The sequence below is a fragment of the Saccopteryx leptura genome, chromosome 2 (assembly GCF_036850995.1).
Source record: "Saccopteryx leptura isolate mSacLep1 chromosome 2, mSacLep1_pri_phased_curated, whole genome shotgun sequence".
Taxonomy (NCBI): Eukaryota; Metazoa; Chordata; class Mammalia; order Chiroptera; family Emballonuridae; genus Saccopteryx; species Saccopteryx leptura.
Window position 1 is genome coordinate 244,601,010 of NC_089504.1, and position 17,296 is coordinate 244,618,305.

General features: G+C 46.5%; 1 protein-coding gene across 4 annotated transcripts in view; it reads left to right on the top strand.

Annotated features, from left to right (window-relative positions):
• The window catches only part of HVCN1 (hydrogen voltage gated channel 1), a 28,822-nt gene that overhangs the window by 6,506 nt on the left and 5,020 nt on the right, over nt 1-17,296 (top strand). For all 4 annotated transcript variants that reach the window (XM_066370952.1, XM_066370951.1, XM_066370950.1 and 1 more), the window contains 2 exons: nt 974-1,012; nt 11,570-11,851. In XM_066370952.1, the coding sequence (XP_066227049.1) occupies nt 992-1,012; nt 11,570-11,851 (303 nt within the window). In that variant the 5' untranslated portion in view covers nt 974-991. The remainder of the gene's footprint in view (nt 1-973; nt 1,013-11,569; nt 11,852-17,296) is intronic.

Consider the following 17,296-nt stretch of genomic DNA (forward strand, 5'->3'; position numbering starts at 1 on the left):
TATAATTGCTATTATTATTAATGATTTCTTGCCAGCGTGAGGGCAATTTGTATATCCCATTTTTGAAAAATGTTTTATCTTTTGATGCGAAAAATTGAACTAGTGCTTGTTTGATATCTTCTTCATTTTTGAATTTTTTGCCCTTAAAAAAATTTTGTAAGGACAAAAACAAGTGATAGTTGGAGGGTGCTAAGTCCGGGGAATATGGTGGATGCGACAGACATGCTTCTGTAGCATTTCTTCCTTGTTGAAATTTGTAAAAATTACAGTGGCGTAAATGAACTTTATCAGTAGCCATGGGTACACTATAGCTTCACACATAAGACTAACGTGAATCAACTTTGTTTTAGTTAATTTGCTATGTCAGTATGTATACATTAAGTGATAAAAATAGAGAGGCACACATGCGCCAAATAAACATGTGCTTACATGTCGAAACTTGTGATAGAAACGAACAGAACTTTCCAGTAGACCTTATACTTTGAGCTTTATTATTTACTATTTTCAGACACTTAATCAAGGTTTTCAAATAAATTATAAGTCTTACCAGGCAGTGGCATAGTGAATAGAGCATTGGCCTGGGACGCAGAGGACCCAAGTTCGAAACCTGAGGTCACCAGCTTGAGCGTGGGTTCGCTGGCTTGAGCATGGGATCATATCTGTGACCCCGTGGTCACTGGCTTGAAGCCCAAGGTCACTGGCTTGAGTCCAAGGTTGCTGGCTTGAGCAAGAGATCACTCGGTTTGCTATAGACCCCCAGTCAAGGCACATATGAAAAAGCAATCAATGAACAACTAAGGTGTCACAACAAAGAATTGATGCTTCTCATTTCTCTCTGTTCTTGTCCCTATCTGTCCCTCTCTCTGTTTCTCTGGCAAAAAAAAAAAAAAGGTAAGAAAGTGTTATAAAGTACGTACTACAGCAAGTGATAACAGGAAAGACAGATCTGAACAGATATTTTCTTATTTTCCAGCTCTAAGACAACAGGAAAATGGCTACCTGGGATGAAAAGGTAAGTTGATCCTGGGACCACCCAGCATTGAGAAGATCACTGTTTGGCGTTTCTAACAGGATAGAGGGAAAAGGCCCGTGAGTTCCAGTTATTGTTATTAATCAGAAAAAGGCAAGTGGAAACAGCTCACACTTACTTGCCTTTATTTGTAGTTCCCCATTAAATTAGGCAAACCAAAAAACACAAGCAAGCAGAAATGCTCGATGCTGGTTATGCTGTGGTAAAATCGTCTCATTCCTACATCTACAGAAGGATGGGGTCAGTCCACCTGGCTGTTCTGGAAAACGATGGTGTGTACCAGGAATCATAAAAATATTGATGATCAAACCCGGTCATCTCACTCATGGGAAAGGAAATAACTCATAAAAAGAAAAAAGTGCAGTTTATGGCACCATATTTCTTAGTACATAAGACACCCTTGATTGTAGACACACCATTATTTTATGTGCTATGAAGAAGAAAAAACAGTATTGTCATTTACTGTGATATAATGTGACGCAGCGCTGAGACTAGTCAGTTGTAAATCTGCATTCAGATTTCAGAAATGGTAAAATGTGAGAAAATGTTGGTCTTAGAATTGGTGATAAAGGTGCTAAAAATGAGGAACAAACAGAAAACGTAACCACAGTCGTGAGCACAGTGACTCCTTGGTATGTTTCTCGGCTATTAAAGTGTCAGGAAGTCTGATGCATACAGCTAGAGAGAAAAACGGGATGCAAAGTTGCCTGCAGTTGTTGATTACAACTGTAAAAGACATAGATTAGGGACAGCGATAGGTAGAGAGGATGGGTAGATAATGATGAGCTTGGTGTGTTGGGATTACTATGAATGTATTTCCTTTTGCTCGTATTTTCACGGTATTAATACTGAAAGAAATTGATTTAGGGTGAAGGTCCACTCCTTGAAGTGAATGACTGCAGGTAAAGCTAGGTAGGGGGTGGGGGTCCTGGTGAGTTGGGGTCTGAATGAAGCTAGGGAGCTTCTAGGCCATATCATGGGGTTGGGGAGGGTGTGAGGTCACAAACACAGCGGGGGAAGCAGAGGGTTGGAATGCAGAACCCAGGACACACCTGGAGGACCTCCTGGGGGTGGGAAGCCTGTCAGTCATCACACAGAGGCCATCTGAGGGGCTGGCCCAGTGGTACTGTGGGGAGTGGGGGAAGATTGGGCCAGGGCCACTGGTAGCAACTAAGCCTCTTAACTGATTCAAAGAATAAGTTCCTTTCAGTACTTTTATGGAGTTCATTGTGTTTTTAGAAAACTTTTAATAGGATTACTTTTCATAATTTTCCAGCTCTCCTAGTTTTTAAGAGGAAAACAACTGTGTTACAGGACAAACTGGTGGGGTATTTAGCCATGATTCAGACTTGGTTTGCTGTAGTGAGCTCCGCTGAGAGGGCTGGGGACATCTGCCCTCCTCAGAGTCCCTTTCTGCCCCTTCCCACTTCTCTGGGCCTCAGTTTTCCTCTTCTGTAAGATGGGAGCAATAACTCCCTGCTCAAGTTGTGGCGAGGATGAAACGAGATTGCATGGAAAGCACCGGGCAGAATGCCCAACTGTAGCAAACACTTAAACTCCGGGGCTGTGGCCTCAATCATGAGGCTGAGTGGGGTTTGCAGGCCATCAGCTGACCTATTCCTCATCTCCGATGATTGCCTGTCAACAGCCACCTCCGGGGATCCTGGGGACCAGCGGTGCTTAGAAAGCCTTAGAGACCTTTGACTCGTTTCTCACAAGGCCTCTGGCGGCTCTGGGTTGGTTCATTTGTGGCTCTGGGTTGGTTCATTTGCGTTGCTGGTTCTCAACCTGGGCTGCACAGGGGAGATCCCAACACCCAGGCCACACCCAGAACTACTGGATCACAATGCAGGTATCAGGGTTCTTTAAAGCTTCTGTGTGGTTCCAATGTGCAGCCAGGACTGAGAGCCACTGGCTAGATTGTGAAACAAGAAAAATGGGTGCCCTGAACTCTGAACAGCCTGTGCTTTCCCTGGCCCAAGCATCCCTAAGATTTGGGGGATGGAGCCACCCAGATAACTCATTCACATTTGGGATAGGTCTTATTTCTATCTGGATAACTACTTTTGTTTATTTTTTCTTTCTATGCTTTTATTTTCTTTCTATGCTCTTGTAAACAACAGAGCTCTGGCCCAGGCAGTCTGGGACAGAATCCCAGCTCTTTCTCCCACTGGCTGTCTGACCTGGGGCACATCGCTTGGCCTCTCTGTTTCCAGTTTCCTCACCTGTAAAAGGAGATTCAGGCCCCCACTTCATGGAGATTTTGCAATGCGTTATAAGGGGATTTGTACAGAACACAGAAATGGCAGGTGCTTTAGTTATTATAATCACTATGGTTTCCACTACGATAGATATTATTTTCCATATCATCTCCACCCGGCCTTATGATTATTTTGCTGGGTTGACAGACTCTTATCAAGACAGGAGGGACCCTGATCCAGTATTAAAAAGAGAGAAATGTTTCAGTGCTGGGCCCTGGGGGGCACCTGGGCTGCCAGTCTAGTGCCTCAGCCCATAAGCAGCAACTCTGTCTGTCAAAGCTGGTCAGCCATCACCAGTGGTTGCTTCTGCAAACCTCAAACTTCCTCCCCACCCTAGGGAAGGAAAAGCTGTCACGCTTATTTAAAGACTTCTCTGATTTTAAAAATAGGCATTCCTCAGTACACAGATCCCCCAGAGGCTGGGGTGGGGGATCTGGTTGTGGGGTCGGTGCCCTTGCTGCTGGGAGTCTTCCTCCTGGGGATACAGTACACCCTCCAGGGATGGGTATTGGAAACCTGCTTTAAGCCAGCCACAGAGGATACTGCGTGAGCAGAAACCCACCTGGTCTCTGTCCTGATGGGGGCGACAGACTCCAACAGTCACACACACAGGTGGACCCGAATCCACAGGAGGAGAGAGGGGCCTGGCGTGAGTGAACGGAGGGGAGGTACCTGGTCAGCTTCCTGGAGCTGGGATGCTTAAGAGAGACCTCCTGAAGGCGGAAAAGAAGATCGATGACAAGTGGGAGAGGGGTGGGACTTCGAGGCAGAGGAAAATTGCAAAGGTCCTGTGGTTGAAAAAACTTGTTGAGTACAGAGGGCTGACTGAGCAGAGAGACTTGTGGCCCCAGCAGAGAGGGTGGTGAAAGGTGAGCTCAGATAGGCAGCATGCAGAATAGGCGCAGGCCTTGGGAAGGCCCTTGAGTCTTTATTTTTAAGAGCAGTGGGAAAAGCCCAAGAAGAGTTTTAAATAAGGGAGTGAGTGTGTCAGGGGCCCCCAAGATCACCCCAGGTTCAGACTGGTGGCAGTTGCCGTGTTACAGAGCCTCAGTTTTCCTGTCTACTAAGATTGCATCTCATAACCTTGATTCCATCTCTTACAACATCATCATTCTTTCTGCTTTAGAAATCCAGCCGTTCTGCCATGTTCTCCCCTTGTTGGCAGAGCATCTTGGAGAGAACAAAGCCTTGAACTTGAGTTCACATGCCGGCTTTGCCACTTAGGGTTGTTTTTTGTTTGTTTCTTTTTAAAAATTCTATATGAACAAGTTCTCAGTGTGAGAAATTAAAACAACCAACTACTCTGTATTAGGTTGAGTCACATGAAATTGTCCATTTCTACCAGTTTTGACCTACAAAAACTAATTTTTTAAAAAACATCTTTTATTTCAGGAAAGTTTTCTTGCTATATTTTGAACTCTTTGTTCCATTGTTTCTGTTTTCTTCTTCGGAAGTTCCAGTTATGGATATGTTGGATATATATGGGTAAAAGTCGTCATCTTCCCTTCCTCCTCCACCCTCACCAAAGTCCAAATGTGTGACTTTGAACAGGTCACCTCCCTTACCAAGACCCAAAATTATGGCCTCAAACTTCAGAGGGTTGTTAGGAATTTAAATGAAACAGCACCTTTAAGGAAGTTAGTATTGTGCTCCTATAACAAATAATATCCACGATTAGTAATAAGAGCTCGCTGCCATTGTGATTTGTTGGTGTTTTGGGGTGGTGGTTTGTAATAATAAGCATATCAGATCCCCAAAAGTCATCTCAAGGAGGGACCGGGAAAATGAGAACTGGGAACAACATTGGGCCTTGGGAATTGGGAACTGGCTGAATTTCTTAAAAAGTGCCATTTTCTGTGATTGTTGGATGACCGTGAAATGGGGACTTCCCCCTCCCACAGGTGGCAGCGTCAGGGCCTATAAAAAATAGACATTCACGAGAACATGTTCTCTCCATCACTTCTAGGTCTGTTTTTCTCCTTTCTTCCCTTTCTCACAGTTAGTAGTTTTTCTGGTGAAATTACCTGTCACTTGCAAGAGAGGTGTAGGTGACTCGGTCATCTTTGAGGGCTAGCTCCTGTGGGATTTCTGTTTCATCTATTAGATATTTACTGAGGCCCTCCCTGTGACTAAGGGAGGAAGAGTCCACCCTATACCCCCAACATGGGTTGGTGGGCCAGTGCAGGGGACAGGCAGTACCACCAGGCATAGTGCTCATCAGTCAGTGGTGTGATGGGGAAACAGAGGAAGGACCCTCAGCCAGCGGGCAGCAGTTAAAGACGACCTCCCAGGAGAGGTAAAAGCTAGATGTCTCTAGGGCCTGAAAGAGAACTAGGCCTGGGGATGGGGTGCTGAAGGCAGCGTGGTGGTGGTGTGGGGGTGAGAGCAGGGACGCAGACAGGCAGGCAGTGGGGAAAGGCGATCCTGACCACTGCTGTGTGGAGAAAGGATGCAGGCTGGGAGGCTGTGTGGGGAGGCTGGTGGGAGTGTCCTGTCAGTCAGAGAGGGTTAGATGGAGAAGACATGGTGGAGGGTGCGCACAGTTAAAGAGGTTACATCGATGTGCTTGAGGGAGAGAGAGGAGCCAGGGATGACCGTTGGGTCCGGGCTCGGGCAGCAGGGTGGATGTGATCTATGCCCTCTAGGCAGTGGTTCTCAAACTTTTTGAAGTTGAGGCACATTTAAAATCCTACAAATAATTGTAGTGCACTATATACAAATTTCTGAGAAATATGTTATAATAATTAAATCAAATATTAAAGAAAAAATATAAAGTCCAAGTGTGCTTTTATGTAATTAAACAAAATAAATACAACACAATTAAATTTATTCTGACATTAAAAAACATTTTTATGTTACATTTTTTGAGTTATGCTTTTTAGAATTCATAAAAAAGAGGGGTTAAAAAGTAAAAAAACGACAAAAAGTTATCTTTTTATATATAGATACATTCTTAGTAAGATTTAGTAAATTTGGCAGGTCTTGGCATGAATGTGTTAAGTTTTTTCATTCTTGTGTTTATGAGAAACATGAGCCTGATGTGTCCTAGCGATTTCTTCAATGTTTGGGCGTATATTTGAAAGGCAAACTCTCATTTCCTCATCAATACATTGAAGAATTCCTCTCTTTTTACTCTTAATTGTGTTGAGTGCAGAAAACTCCCACCATACATATCATCTTAACTTGACACCAAACAAAGGATAGAAGAAAATTGCCTCCAGTCTTTCCAGGGAACATGGGGGGGTAGTGTAAACGATCCAGCACCACAGCTTAACAGCCTTTTGCAACCTAATCAGGCAAGTGAGGTGGGGGTTGGGCAGACTGTCAGTTTACAGCCAATTCCGCACACCTCTGTCCCCCCAAAATCTAAACTCCAAAAACCCTGTTGGTTTTTTGGTTCCCAACAGGCACATATTTCTCTGGAATACGATAGGGCGCACCTGGAAATCTTCTAGGGTGCACACTTTGAGAACCACTGCCCTAGGGAAACATGGAGGATGGAGTGGATGTGGAGGAAAAGATAAATTAGCTCAGTCTGGGTCACAGCAAATTAATGACCAGGCAGGATACCAGATATTTGCCTGAGATTTTGAACATGAGCTGCATTGAGAACCACCAAAGGGGGGAGAGTCACCCTGCAGCAGGACAGGGTCAGGGTCTCAAGGACTGAAGATGGCATGGGGGCAGGGACATGGCACAGGACACTGAGAAGGACGGCCAGAGATAAGAGAAAAAGCAAGAATCGAGATTGTCAAAAAGAACCAAGCCAACAGTGTGACAGGATGCAGGATAGTCAGGCAGGTGGGAACCACAGTTGTGAGCTTTGATATGAAGGTGACCCTGGAGAAAGTAGGGTGAGGATGTAGTGGGACAGCAAGGGTTAATGCAGGGGCAGGATGAGGGGGTTTCCAGTGCCAGGGGTTTTACTGGTCTAGATTCTTGGGGTTGCAAATGACAGAAGCAACTCATTGTGGCTTAAGCTCTAAAGGAAATCCATCAGTTCTTGAGACTGAAAAGTTGGGGACTTATAGAGGCCAGCAGCAGGCCAATAAGCAGAGAAGTGAAGTATCCATGGATAGTGTAGAAGTTGGAGGAGTTTTTAAGGTTGAAAAATAATAATGATAATAATAATAATAATAATAATAATAATAATAGCCATCACGATGGAGGGCTGCTCCAGGCCCGGCACTGAGATTGGTGTTCTGCCTTATTAGCTGAGTCAGTCCTTCTGTCCACCTGAGTCAGTCCTTCCTTCCTTTCTAGGGGGGTGGAGGTGTAGGAATAGTAGAGCATAAAGTCCAGGGTGGGCGGTGAATTTCAGGGGTCCATAACGTTTTTGTGATGAACTATATTTTTGTCCTTTTCTGGAACTTTTCTGCTTCTGAAATGACCAATTTTTTACTTAAAACCAGAGTTGTTTTCTGCTCTGCTGGGTGCTATAAATATTTTTATTCCAGATTACTAAAAGTTGCTTCTTTACTGGTCATAAGGTTTCAGAAAGAAAAATTTCCTCTCCTGTAAAATATAAATGTGGTTTTTGCAAAGCACCAGAGGCTCCCACCATGCTGAAAACTAGCACGGAAGTTTTCCCTCTGCCAGGTGAGGTGTTGGGGTGGGGAAATCATGGCCAGTCGCTACCTGCAAGGTCAGGATAGCCGCAGGTCTGGGGAACCAGGGGATGGAAGGTCCAGCCTAAAACAAGCCACAGCCCAGCGTGGGAGACAGGGTACCAGTGCTCTCAGCCAACAGGCACTGGGTGGGCTTCCACTCTAAGTCAGGTGTCACGTGAGACTCTGGGGACACAGGCTCTGCCTTCATGGAGCTTAAATGCTACTGTGGCGAAATAATAAACAGCCGCACACAAAAAATTTCTAGTTAGAAACTGTGATAAGGGCTCTCAAAATAAAAGTCAAGAATATAAAGAGAGGTTATGAAATTAAGAAGGGGTCTGGCCCTGGCCGGTTGGCTCAGCGGTAGAGCGTCAGCCTAGCGTGCGGAGGACCCGGGTTCGATTCCCAGCCAGGGCACACAGGAGAAGCGCCCATTTGCTTCTCCACCCCTCCGCCGCGCTTTCCTCTCTGTCTCTCTCTTCCCCTCCCGCAGCCAAGGCTCCATTGGAGCAAAGATGGCCCGGGCGCTGGGGATGGCTCTGTGGCCTCTGCCTCAGGCGCTAGAGTGGCTCTGGTCGCAACATGGCGACGCCCAGGATGGGCAGAGCATCGCCCCCTGGTGGGCAGAGCGTCGCCCCTGGTGGGCGTGCCGGGTGGATCCCGGTCGGGCGCATGCGGGAGTCTGTCTGATTGTCTCTCCCTGTTTCCAGCTTCAGAAAAATGAAAAAAAAAAAAAAAAAATTAAGAAGGGGTCTGATTTAAATTTTAGGGGTCAGGGGGGACCTCTCTGTGGAAGGGATATTTCAACTGCCTTCAAGCATGAGTAAGAGTGAGCTGAGCTCAGAGTGGGGAGATGAGCATTCCAGGTGAGGGAAGAGCCCACATAAGGCTCAAAGGGGGAGAGTGTGGCACATTGGGGGGACAGAGGGCAGCCAGTGTGGCTGAGGTGTGGTGAGCAGGTCAGGTTGTGGGGAAGGAGATGAGGCCAAACCTCACAGGACCACGGACATCATTGCAAAGGTCTTGGCTATTTATTCAAAGAGCAAAAAGCAGGGGCCAATGATAATAACCAGGTGCTATGGTCAGAGGTGAGGGTTTATAAAATCCACTAGGGCTGCTGGGTGGAGAATGTGCTGGAAGAACTGGGTTGAAGAAGAGAGGTCGATGAGAAGGCTGTTGCTGCCTTCTGGGTGAGAGGATGAAGGCTGGTCTAGGATGGTGGCAGAGGAAGAGATGATAGTGGGGGCGGGGAGAAGAGAGTCAGGCACCAGAATTGTGGATGGCAACTATAATAGCTATTTTCAAATCTTTGTTGGCCAGTTCCATTATCTCTGTCCATTTTGAGCCAATAAACTTTTTTTTAATTGGTTATGGTCACATTTTCTGCTTTTTTAATCTGTCTAGTAATTTTTTATTATATGCTGGACATTATCAATGTTATGTTGTTGAGAATATTTTACTGTCTTCCCTAAGAGTATTGAGTCTTATTCCAAAGGGCAGTTACTTTACTTGGGGATCAGTTTGTCTTTTCAAGGGCTTCTTTTTAATGGAATGGGTCTAAAGTAGCCCTGAGCATAGGGCTAAATTAGGTCTACTTATAAGGCATGGCTTTTCTGGAAGCTCAAGACTGCTCAGTGAGATCCCTCACTCTGGCTGTTTGGAACTCGCAGATCATTCAACCCAGCCCTGTATAATCTATGCTAGTTGTTTAGCTTACAGTTTCCCAAGAAACCTTTTTTCCCCCTGAAAGTTATATTTTGCCCTCCCTCATGGAGTCTTGCTCTGTACATGTGAAGTTTATGACTCTCTACACAGCTTTCTTTTCTCTGGTGCCTTGCTCTACAGATTCCTAAAAGAGGGAGGTTCAGTAGCCGGAACTAGAATCTGCCTCCACAGTCCAGAAAGTACCTCCAGGCGGAAAGACAGCATGACTGTAGGGCTCATCTCATTTGTTTCTTTACTCTTTGGGGTCACAGTAACTTTCATATGTTTTATTCAGTTTTATAGTTGTTTATGGCAGTTACTCTAGCTGGTACAGTTGTTTATACCAGTTAGCTTGTCATGGTCACAAGCAGAAATCCCGTTGTTTTATATGTTTACACTTACATTTTTATACATTTCAAAAACAGTGAAGAGTAATATTTTGCATGGATTTTTAAAATTTTATGAGTAGTATTGTTCATATTCTTCCATATCTTCCTTTTACACTCAACATATTTTTTAAGATTCAACTGTTTTTTTAAGATTTTTAAAGATTTGCTCTATTCATTTAGCCACTCAAGTATCTGAATGGTTTTCAGCCTCTATTAAGTTCAAAGAACTGGGTATATACAGTTGCAGCAAATGGAACAAATGGAGAAAGTCCTATTCTTTGCCCCGAAGCTTAGAGTTGAGTTGGAGAGGCAGGTAATAAACAGATAGGCATGGACATATATAATGTCAGCCAGCAATAAAGGCAATCAAGAAAAATGAAGCAGGATGAGGGGGATGCAGAACAACATGGGGGAAGACCAGACCAGCTCTCAGGAGAGGTGATACCTGAGCGAAAGCCTGACTGGAAGGAAAGTGTGAGCCATGCAGGTGTCTAGGGGGAGAGAATTCCAGGAAGAGGGGCTGAGTGCACTGAAAAACCACAGGAGGCTTTCCAGGAAGGACATGACATGACCGCATTTATGTTTTAGAAAGTTCTTTCTGGTTGCTGTATGGAGAGTGGATGCTGGGAGGAGGCGGGGCTGCTGCTGCAGCAATCCAGGCACAAGACCTCCAGAAATGTTGGCCTGCACTGGGGAGAGCCCTGGAGATGGGAGTAGTGGTCTTCCTGGGGATGTGGTTTAAAGGCAGAGCCTATAAAATTTACTGTTCGGCAAATGTTGAGAATGAGAGAAAGGAGGATCAAGAATGATGCCCAGGTTGTCGACCTGAGGAAGTAGATAAATGAAATGCCATCAATCAGCACCAGCAACCTCAGCATTCCAGGTCCATGCTTTGCCCACTGTGCCATCACACGTCAGGCCCTATTGCCAATTCTTGTGCCCCTTTCTGAAAGTTTTCATTATTGTACTTTATAAAAATATATATTATCTGGGCAAAGAGGAGAGGATTATTTGCTTTTTGCTTTGAAGTCATCTGTCTTTAAACAACTGTCCATAATGTATTTAAAACAGGCTGAGCCTAGGAAAAATCCATTTGCTGTTCACCTTTCAAAGATTGATCTGTGGCACGAGGCTAGGAGTGGGGGGACCTTCACTTTTCTGTGAAACTCTACATACTTTTACTTTTGACCTTCCCCTCTTCCCTCCAACTCTCACCTCTGGTTTTTCAGGTTGTGATGTCTTTGAACCAGAGGCCGTTTTTTTTCTGGGCTGTAGTACCAATTCCGTTGGTTACTGCCAACCAGACCACAGTGATAGGCCTGATGGGATCTGGTATTTCCTGTTGCCTCACCGGCACTGAGAACCTGAGTTCTAAAAATAAAAGCACAAGAAACCACCGTGACCTCCCGGTCTCTGTGCTTGCATGGTGCTCTGAGCGCAGGGACTGTCTTCACCCCTGTGGCCCAGCCTGGCCAGGGCGTTGCTCCCTACCCGAGAGACGAGGGGTCTGAGTGGTCTGGACAGGCTCTGAGGGCTTCTCTGCCTGAGCACTCACTCTCTGTCCCCCCCTTTCAGACAGTCACCCGCAGGGCCAAGGTGGCTCCCGCCGAGAGGATGAGCAAGTTCCTGAGGCACTTCACCGTTGTTGGGGACGACTACCATGCCTGGAACATCAACTACAAGAAGTGGGAGAATGAAGAGGAGGAGGGGGAGGAGGAGGAGGAGCAGCCGCCGCCACCAGCCTCAAGCGAGGAAGGCAGGGCTGCTGACCCAGCTGCAGCCCCTGCCTCCACGCACAGGCCCCAGCGAGACTGCAGGCCCAAGCTAAGGAAGCTCTTCAGTTCCCACCGCTTTCAGGTAGGTGGAAGAGGCCCGAGATGTGTGGGGTGGGGCAGAGCTATAACTGAGAGTCACTAGGCCAGGGTGGGGGCCCATCTCTGCCACTGCCTCATTCATTGTGCAGATGTTTCCTGGGCACCAACTGTGTGCCAGGTACCCGTACAACACTGGGTACAGGAGGTAGGTCCCAGGTCGTCAAGGACCAATTAAATCATAATCCAAAGTTCCATCATCTGATGAATAAACAAAATGTGTTCTATCCATACTCAGCCATAAAAAGGAACAAGACACTGACATCCTTATAATGTGAATGAAACTGAGAACATGGTGTCGAGTGAGAGAAGCCAGACACAAAAGACAGTATATTGTATGATTTCACTTATGTGCAATGTCCAGAATAGGCAAGTGCATAGACACAGAAAGCAGATTGGTGGTTGTCACAGGTAGGAGGGACGGAAGAATGGGCAGTGACTGCTAAGTGGATACAGGGCCCCCATTTGGGGTGATGAAAATGTTCTGGAACTTACGTCATGGTGATGGTTATACAACCTTGGGAATATTACTTAATGCTACTGAACTTTATGTCAACTTTAAAATGGTTCGAATGGCAGATTTTATATCAACCAAATTTTACCACACACACACATACTCACAAAGGAAATGAAAGGATAAATAGTAGAGGCAGAAAAAAATTCCTGCATTTATTCAGCAAACGTTGGGTGAGTTAACAAGGCCACGGGGGTCCCAAGCCTCACTGACTCATGGGCACCTCCATCTCTTCTTGTGTGGAGTGGTACCAAAAATTTCTGCCGGGCTTAACACACCGCCGACCTCCAGGTGTGGTTATGGGGAGGACACAGAGGGAGACGTGGGCTTCAAACAGCCAAGGGGATGGAACTGTCTGCAGAGTTCAGGATCTGTCCTGACATCTTCTGATTTTGAAGAACAAATGCAGGTTGAGTCTGGCCAGGCCTCTGAAGCCCATCCCCAGCCCTCAGGTGGGCCAGCAGGTGTCCAGAACCATGTCTGAGCCCCCAGAGAATGCAGGAAACCTAAAGACATGGAGGAAGCATGCAGGCCCTTGTCAGTCCAGCTGCCAAATGTGGAGCCATTTTGGGGATCCCGGACTGTGATCATCCAGTTCTTACCAACAGCCAGTGACCATTCTGGAAGCAGAGAGAAGCAGCCTTTGCCTCTCCCATCACTGACTTTTTGTTCCAGGGTGAAATAGGGATCATTTTATTTTGGTCTTTTTTCATTTTCATGTGGCTTAGCAAAAAAATGCAGACCCAGCAACCCAGCACAGTGCTTTACTCTGCGGCTGGGACAGAAAAGGAAACGTGGAATTAAGTTGTTGGGGTTGAAATCCCAAACCCTCAATTTCGGGAGCAGAAGGAAGGAGCCAGCTTCCTTCCAGCTGCAAGGGGAGCCCTGGGCCAAGCTGCAAGGGAGCCCCTCTCCTGCCTGGGCCCACCAGGCCATATGGCTTGGGCTGGCCCCCTGGGATGGGAACCCCCCCCAGAGATACTTGTACTGGGGAAAAAGACTGACTGTCATAAAATAAGTAGAGATATTTACTCATTCACTCAACAGTCATTTCTTGGCACCTGTGTGCTGGGGCGGCTGAGGCGAGCATGGTGGACGTGTTCCTGCCCTCAGTCCCTGCCCTCTGTCCCAGAGGGTCCATGCTCAGCAGAGGCAGCCATTCCAGAAATCACCCAGACAGTGCTGGTTACAAGTGGGGAGAAGGCATCCACAGGGAAACAGAAGGGGCTTCTGAGAGATCCTGGGGGTGGGGGGAAGTGATCTAGAATTGGGAGGCAGAGGAGGGTATGTGGCAGAGGAGGCGATGGTCCACCTAACACCTGAAGTTTGGGCTGGAGCGAGCGCTGTGGAAGGAAAGAGGAGGGGCTTCCAGGCCATGTTCCTACCTTTCTGAGGTAAGAAAGGGTCTGCAGCGTTTCAGGACTTGAGAAGGGTCCCTGTGGCATGTGTATGCTGAGAAGAGGGACTACTTGGCAAGAGAGGAGGCACTGGAAGGTCCTCATCCCTGGGCAGTGGGCAGCCATGGAAGGCTCTAAGTGTGGGTAGGAGTGGGTGACATGACTAGATTTGGAGAGGGGATTAGAGTAGAAAAAGGGAGACTACCTCAAAGTCAGGAATACAGGTTCAGACTCAGGGGTCTGATCTCTGCCTGCAGAATAAGCATACAGGAAGATTCTAGAATCCCTTACATGCAATCTCCACTTGTTCTACGTGGTTTGAGCTGGCCAAGGTGACATGATGTCTAGTTAACCATTGTCACTTCTCATATGGGAAGGCACAACCGAGGGAGAAAATATAGGGTGTATCAGGCCTCCATGGAAATCATGGATGGACAGGCAAGCTGAGCCAGTAGACCAGTCATGAAGGTTAAGAAGCTCCCCTTTTATCACCTACTCACTGTGGCAGGGCCCTGCACTAAACACCTTTCATAATCTCATGTAATGCTCCCCTTTCTCTCTCTGGTGTGGAAAATGTGACCAATCCTATTTCTCCCAGGAGGACACTGAAGCTGAGAGTTAGTGTCGAGGCTCAGTGGCATTGAGAGCTATGCCCAACGTCCAGGCTGCTGTGGTAGGTGGGAGCCGGCCCGGGACCGGCCACCCCATAGCCTGCGCTGTGTACCGCGGCTTTCTGCTGCAGGTGCGGCCATCTATGCCACCTGAGGATTTGGAATTAACCAGCCTCCCTGAATTCTTAGAATTTTTCTTTGTGTGTGACTCCCCTTAGAAACAGTACTGCCTTGTGAACTGGCAAGTTCAGGGTCTTGGGGATTAGTTCACAGAGACCAGGGTGGGGACTCAGGCATTATAATTTTGGGTCTAGCTGTCTTCTCAGAGCTGAGATTTATATACCATAAAATTAATCATTTCAAAGTGAACAATCCAGTGGCTTTTATTTAGTATAGTCACAATATGGTATAACCATCACCATTATCTCATTCCAGAATGTTTTCATTACCCCAAAAGGAGATTTAGTACCTATTAAACAATCACCTCCCAGCCACTGACAGCCACCAGTCTACTTTTTTTATTTATTTATTTTATTTTATTTTATTTTTTTACAGATACAGAGAGTGAGTCAGAGAGAGGGATAGACAGGGACAGACAGACAGGAACAGAGAGAGATGAGAAGCATCAATCATTAGTTTTTTTCATTGCGTGTTGCAACACCTTAGTTGTTCATTGATTGCTTTCTCATATGTGCCTTGACCGCAGGCCTTCAGCAGACCGAGTAGCCCCTTGCTGGAGCCAGCGACCTTGGGTTCAAGCTGGTGGGCTTTTGCTCAAACCAGATGAGCCCTCGCTCAAGCTGGCAACCTCGGGGTCTCGAACCTGGGTCCTCTGCATCCCAGTCTGACGCTTTATCCACTGCGCCACCGCCTGGTCAGGCCAATCTACTTTCTGTGTCTATAGATTTACCTGTTCTAGATAGACATTGCATATAAACAGAATTATACAATACATATTGTCTTTTGTGTTCAGCTCCTTTCATTGTAGCATAATATTTTCCAGGTTCATCCACATTGTAGCCTATATCAGTACTTCATTGCTTTTTATGGCTGAATATTCAAATGTCTGTTATTTATATTTCTGTGCCTTGGTTTTAAAATCAGATCCCTTTAGCTCTAAAATAAGACCAAGGATGAAGAAAGAAAGATAAGGGGGAAAACCCAGCAAAAGCTCAAATCTTAATATTAAGCGCCTAAATTTAGATACGTGTGATATCTTCATGTCATGCAATTTCACGACAGACCATGTCATCAAATAATGTAAGGAGCCTGACCAGGCGGTGGCGCCATGGATAGAACATCGGACTGGGATGCGGAGGACCCGGTTTGAGACCACGAGGTTGTCAGCTTGAGCACAGGCTCACCTGGTTTGAACAAAGCTCACCAGCTTGAGCCCAAGGTCACTGGCTTGAGCAAGGGGTCACTCAGTCTGCTGTAGTGCCCCCCCCCCCCATCAAGGTGCATATGAGAAAAACAATCAATGAACAACTAAGGTGCCACAACGAAGAATTGATGCTTCTCATCTCTCTCCCTTCCTGTCTGTCTGTCCCTCTCTCTGTCACAAAAAATAAAATAAAATAATGTAATGACTGAAATCATTAGCTACAGGTTAAAATGGTTGAAAGGTTTATAGTCCATTCTTTCTTTCTTTTTTTTTTTTTCAGGGACAAAGAGAGAGTCAGAGAGAGGGATAGATAGGGACAGACAGACAGGAACGGAGAGAGATGAGAAGCATCAATTATCAGTTTTTCATTGCAACATCTTAGCTGTTCATTGATTGCTTTCTCATATGTGCCTTGACTATTGGGCCTTCAGCCGACCAAGTAACCCCTTGCTCAAGCCAGTGTGACCTTGGGTCCAAGCTGGTGAGCATTTTGCTCAAACCAGATGAGCCGGCTCTCAAGCTGGCGAGCTCGGGGTCTCAAACCTGGGTCCTTCCACATCCCAGTCCGACGCTCTATCCACTGCGCCACCGCCTGGTCAGGCTATCGTCCATTCTTATGTGGGCCTGAACTTGTTGAATTTCATCCTGAAATGGCAGACACTATCAAGATAATCCAAGACTAACTTTCGAGGCCAAAATCTATACCTGAGACGAGTGTAAGAGGCAAGGTCCCGGGGGAAGCAAGTGATGGTCCACAATTTCCAAAGAAAGAAAGTCATATAGTGCCCTCTGGGGTTCCTCTCATTGCTGCCATTTCAATCAGCACCATGTCATCCCTCCCCCATAGTCTCCCTGAATACCATCACCTCCACCCCACCATTAGTCCCCTTCTCAGAGTTGTCACCAGCTCCATCACCATGACCACGACCGTCCCTGAGCTCCCCACTGACTTCTCCCTGGTGCCCACCACCCTCCTCTGCCAGCAGGTCATCACATGGTCATGCCCACAGCTCTTCTCACTTCCCCACCAGAGTTGGGCCAGGTATTTCACACGTCTGGACCGTTTTTATTATGTGCATGGCGGACATCACTGTAACCCGACTGTCTGAAGTAGGCAGTCTCTGGAGGTTCCTTCCACAGCTCAGATCTCTGAGGCTGGATGTTTTAAATTATTTATTAAGCATCTGTTCTGGGCTTACCCTAGCAAGAACAATTCACAGTACTAGAAAAATAAAAAGGTGTCAAAATGTTTTTATTCCTTTTTTTTTTTTTTTTTGCCATCTAGGAATTAGGAGTTTGGTTTGAGAGATGCTGGGGAGCACTGAATAAGAAAACGACTAGTAGTGGATGAAGGGTTAGGGAATGAGCTGCACAGAGATTCTCTAGGATGGGCCCTGCTGGGAGGCAAACAGGCTGGGAAGGCATCCAGGAGGAGGAGAGGCTTCTGTTGCTTCTGTGGAGAGGAGCTGGCCCCCAGCAGGCTCCCTGCAGGGTGCCTGGGCTATGACCAGCAGCCTCCCATCTT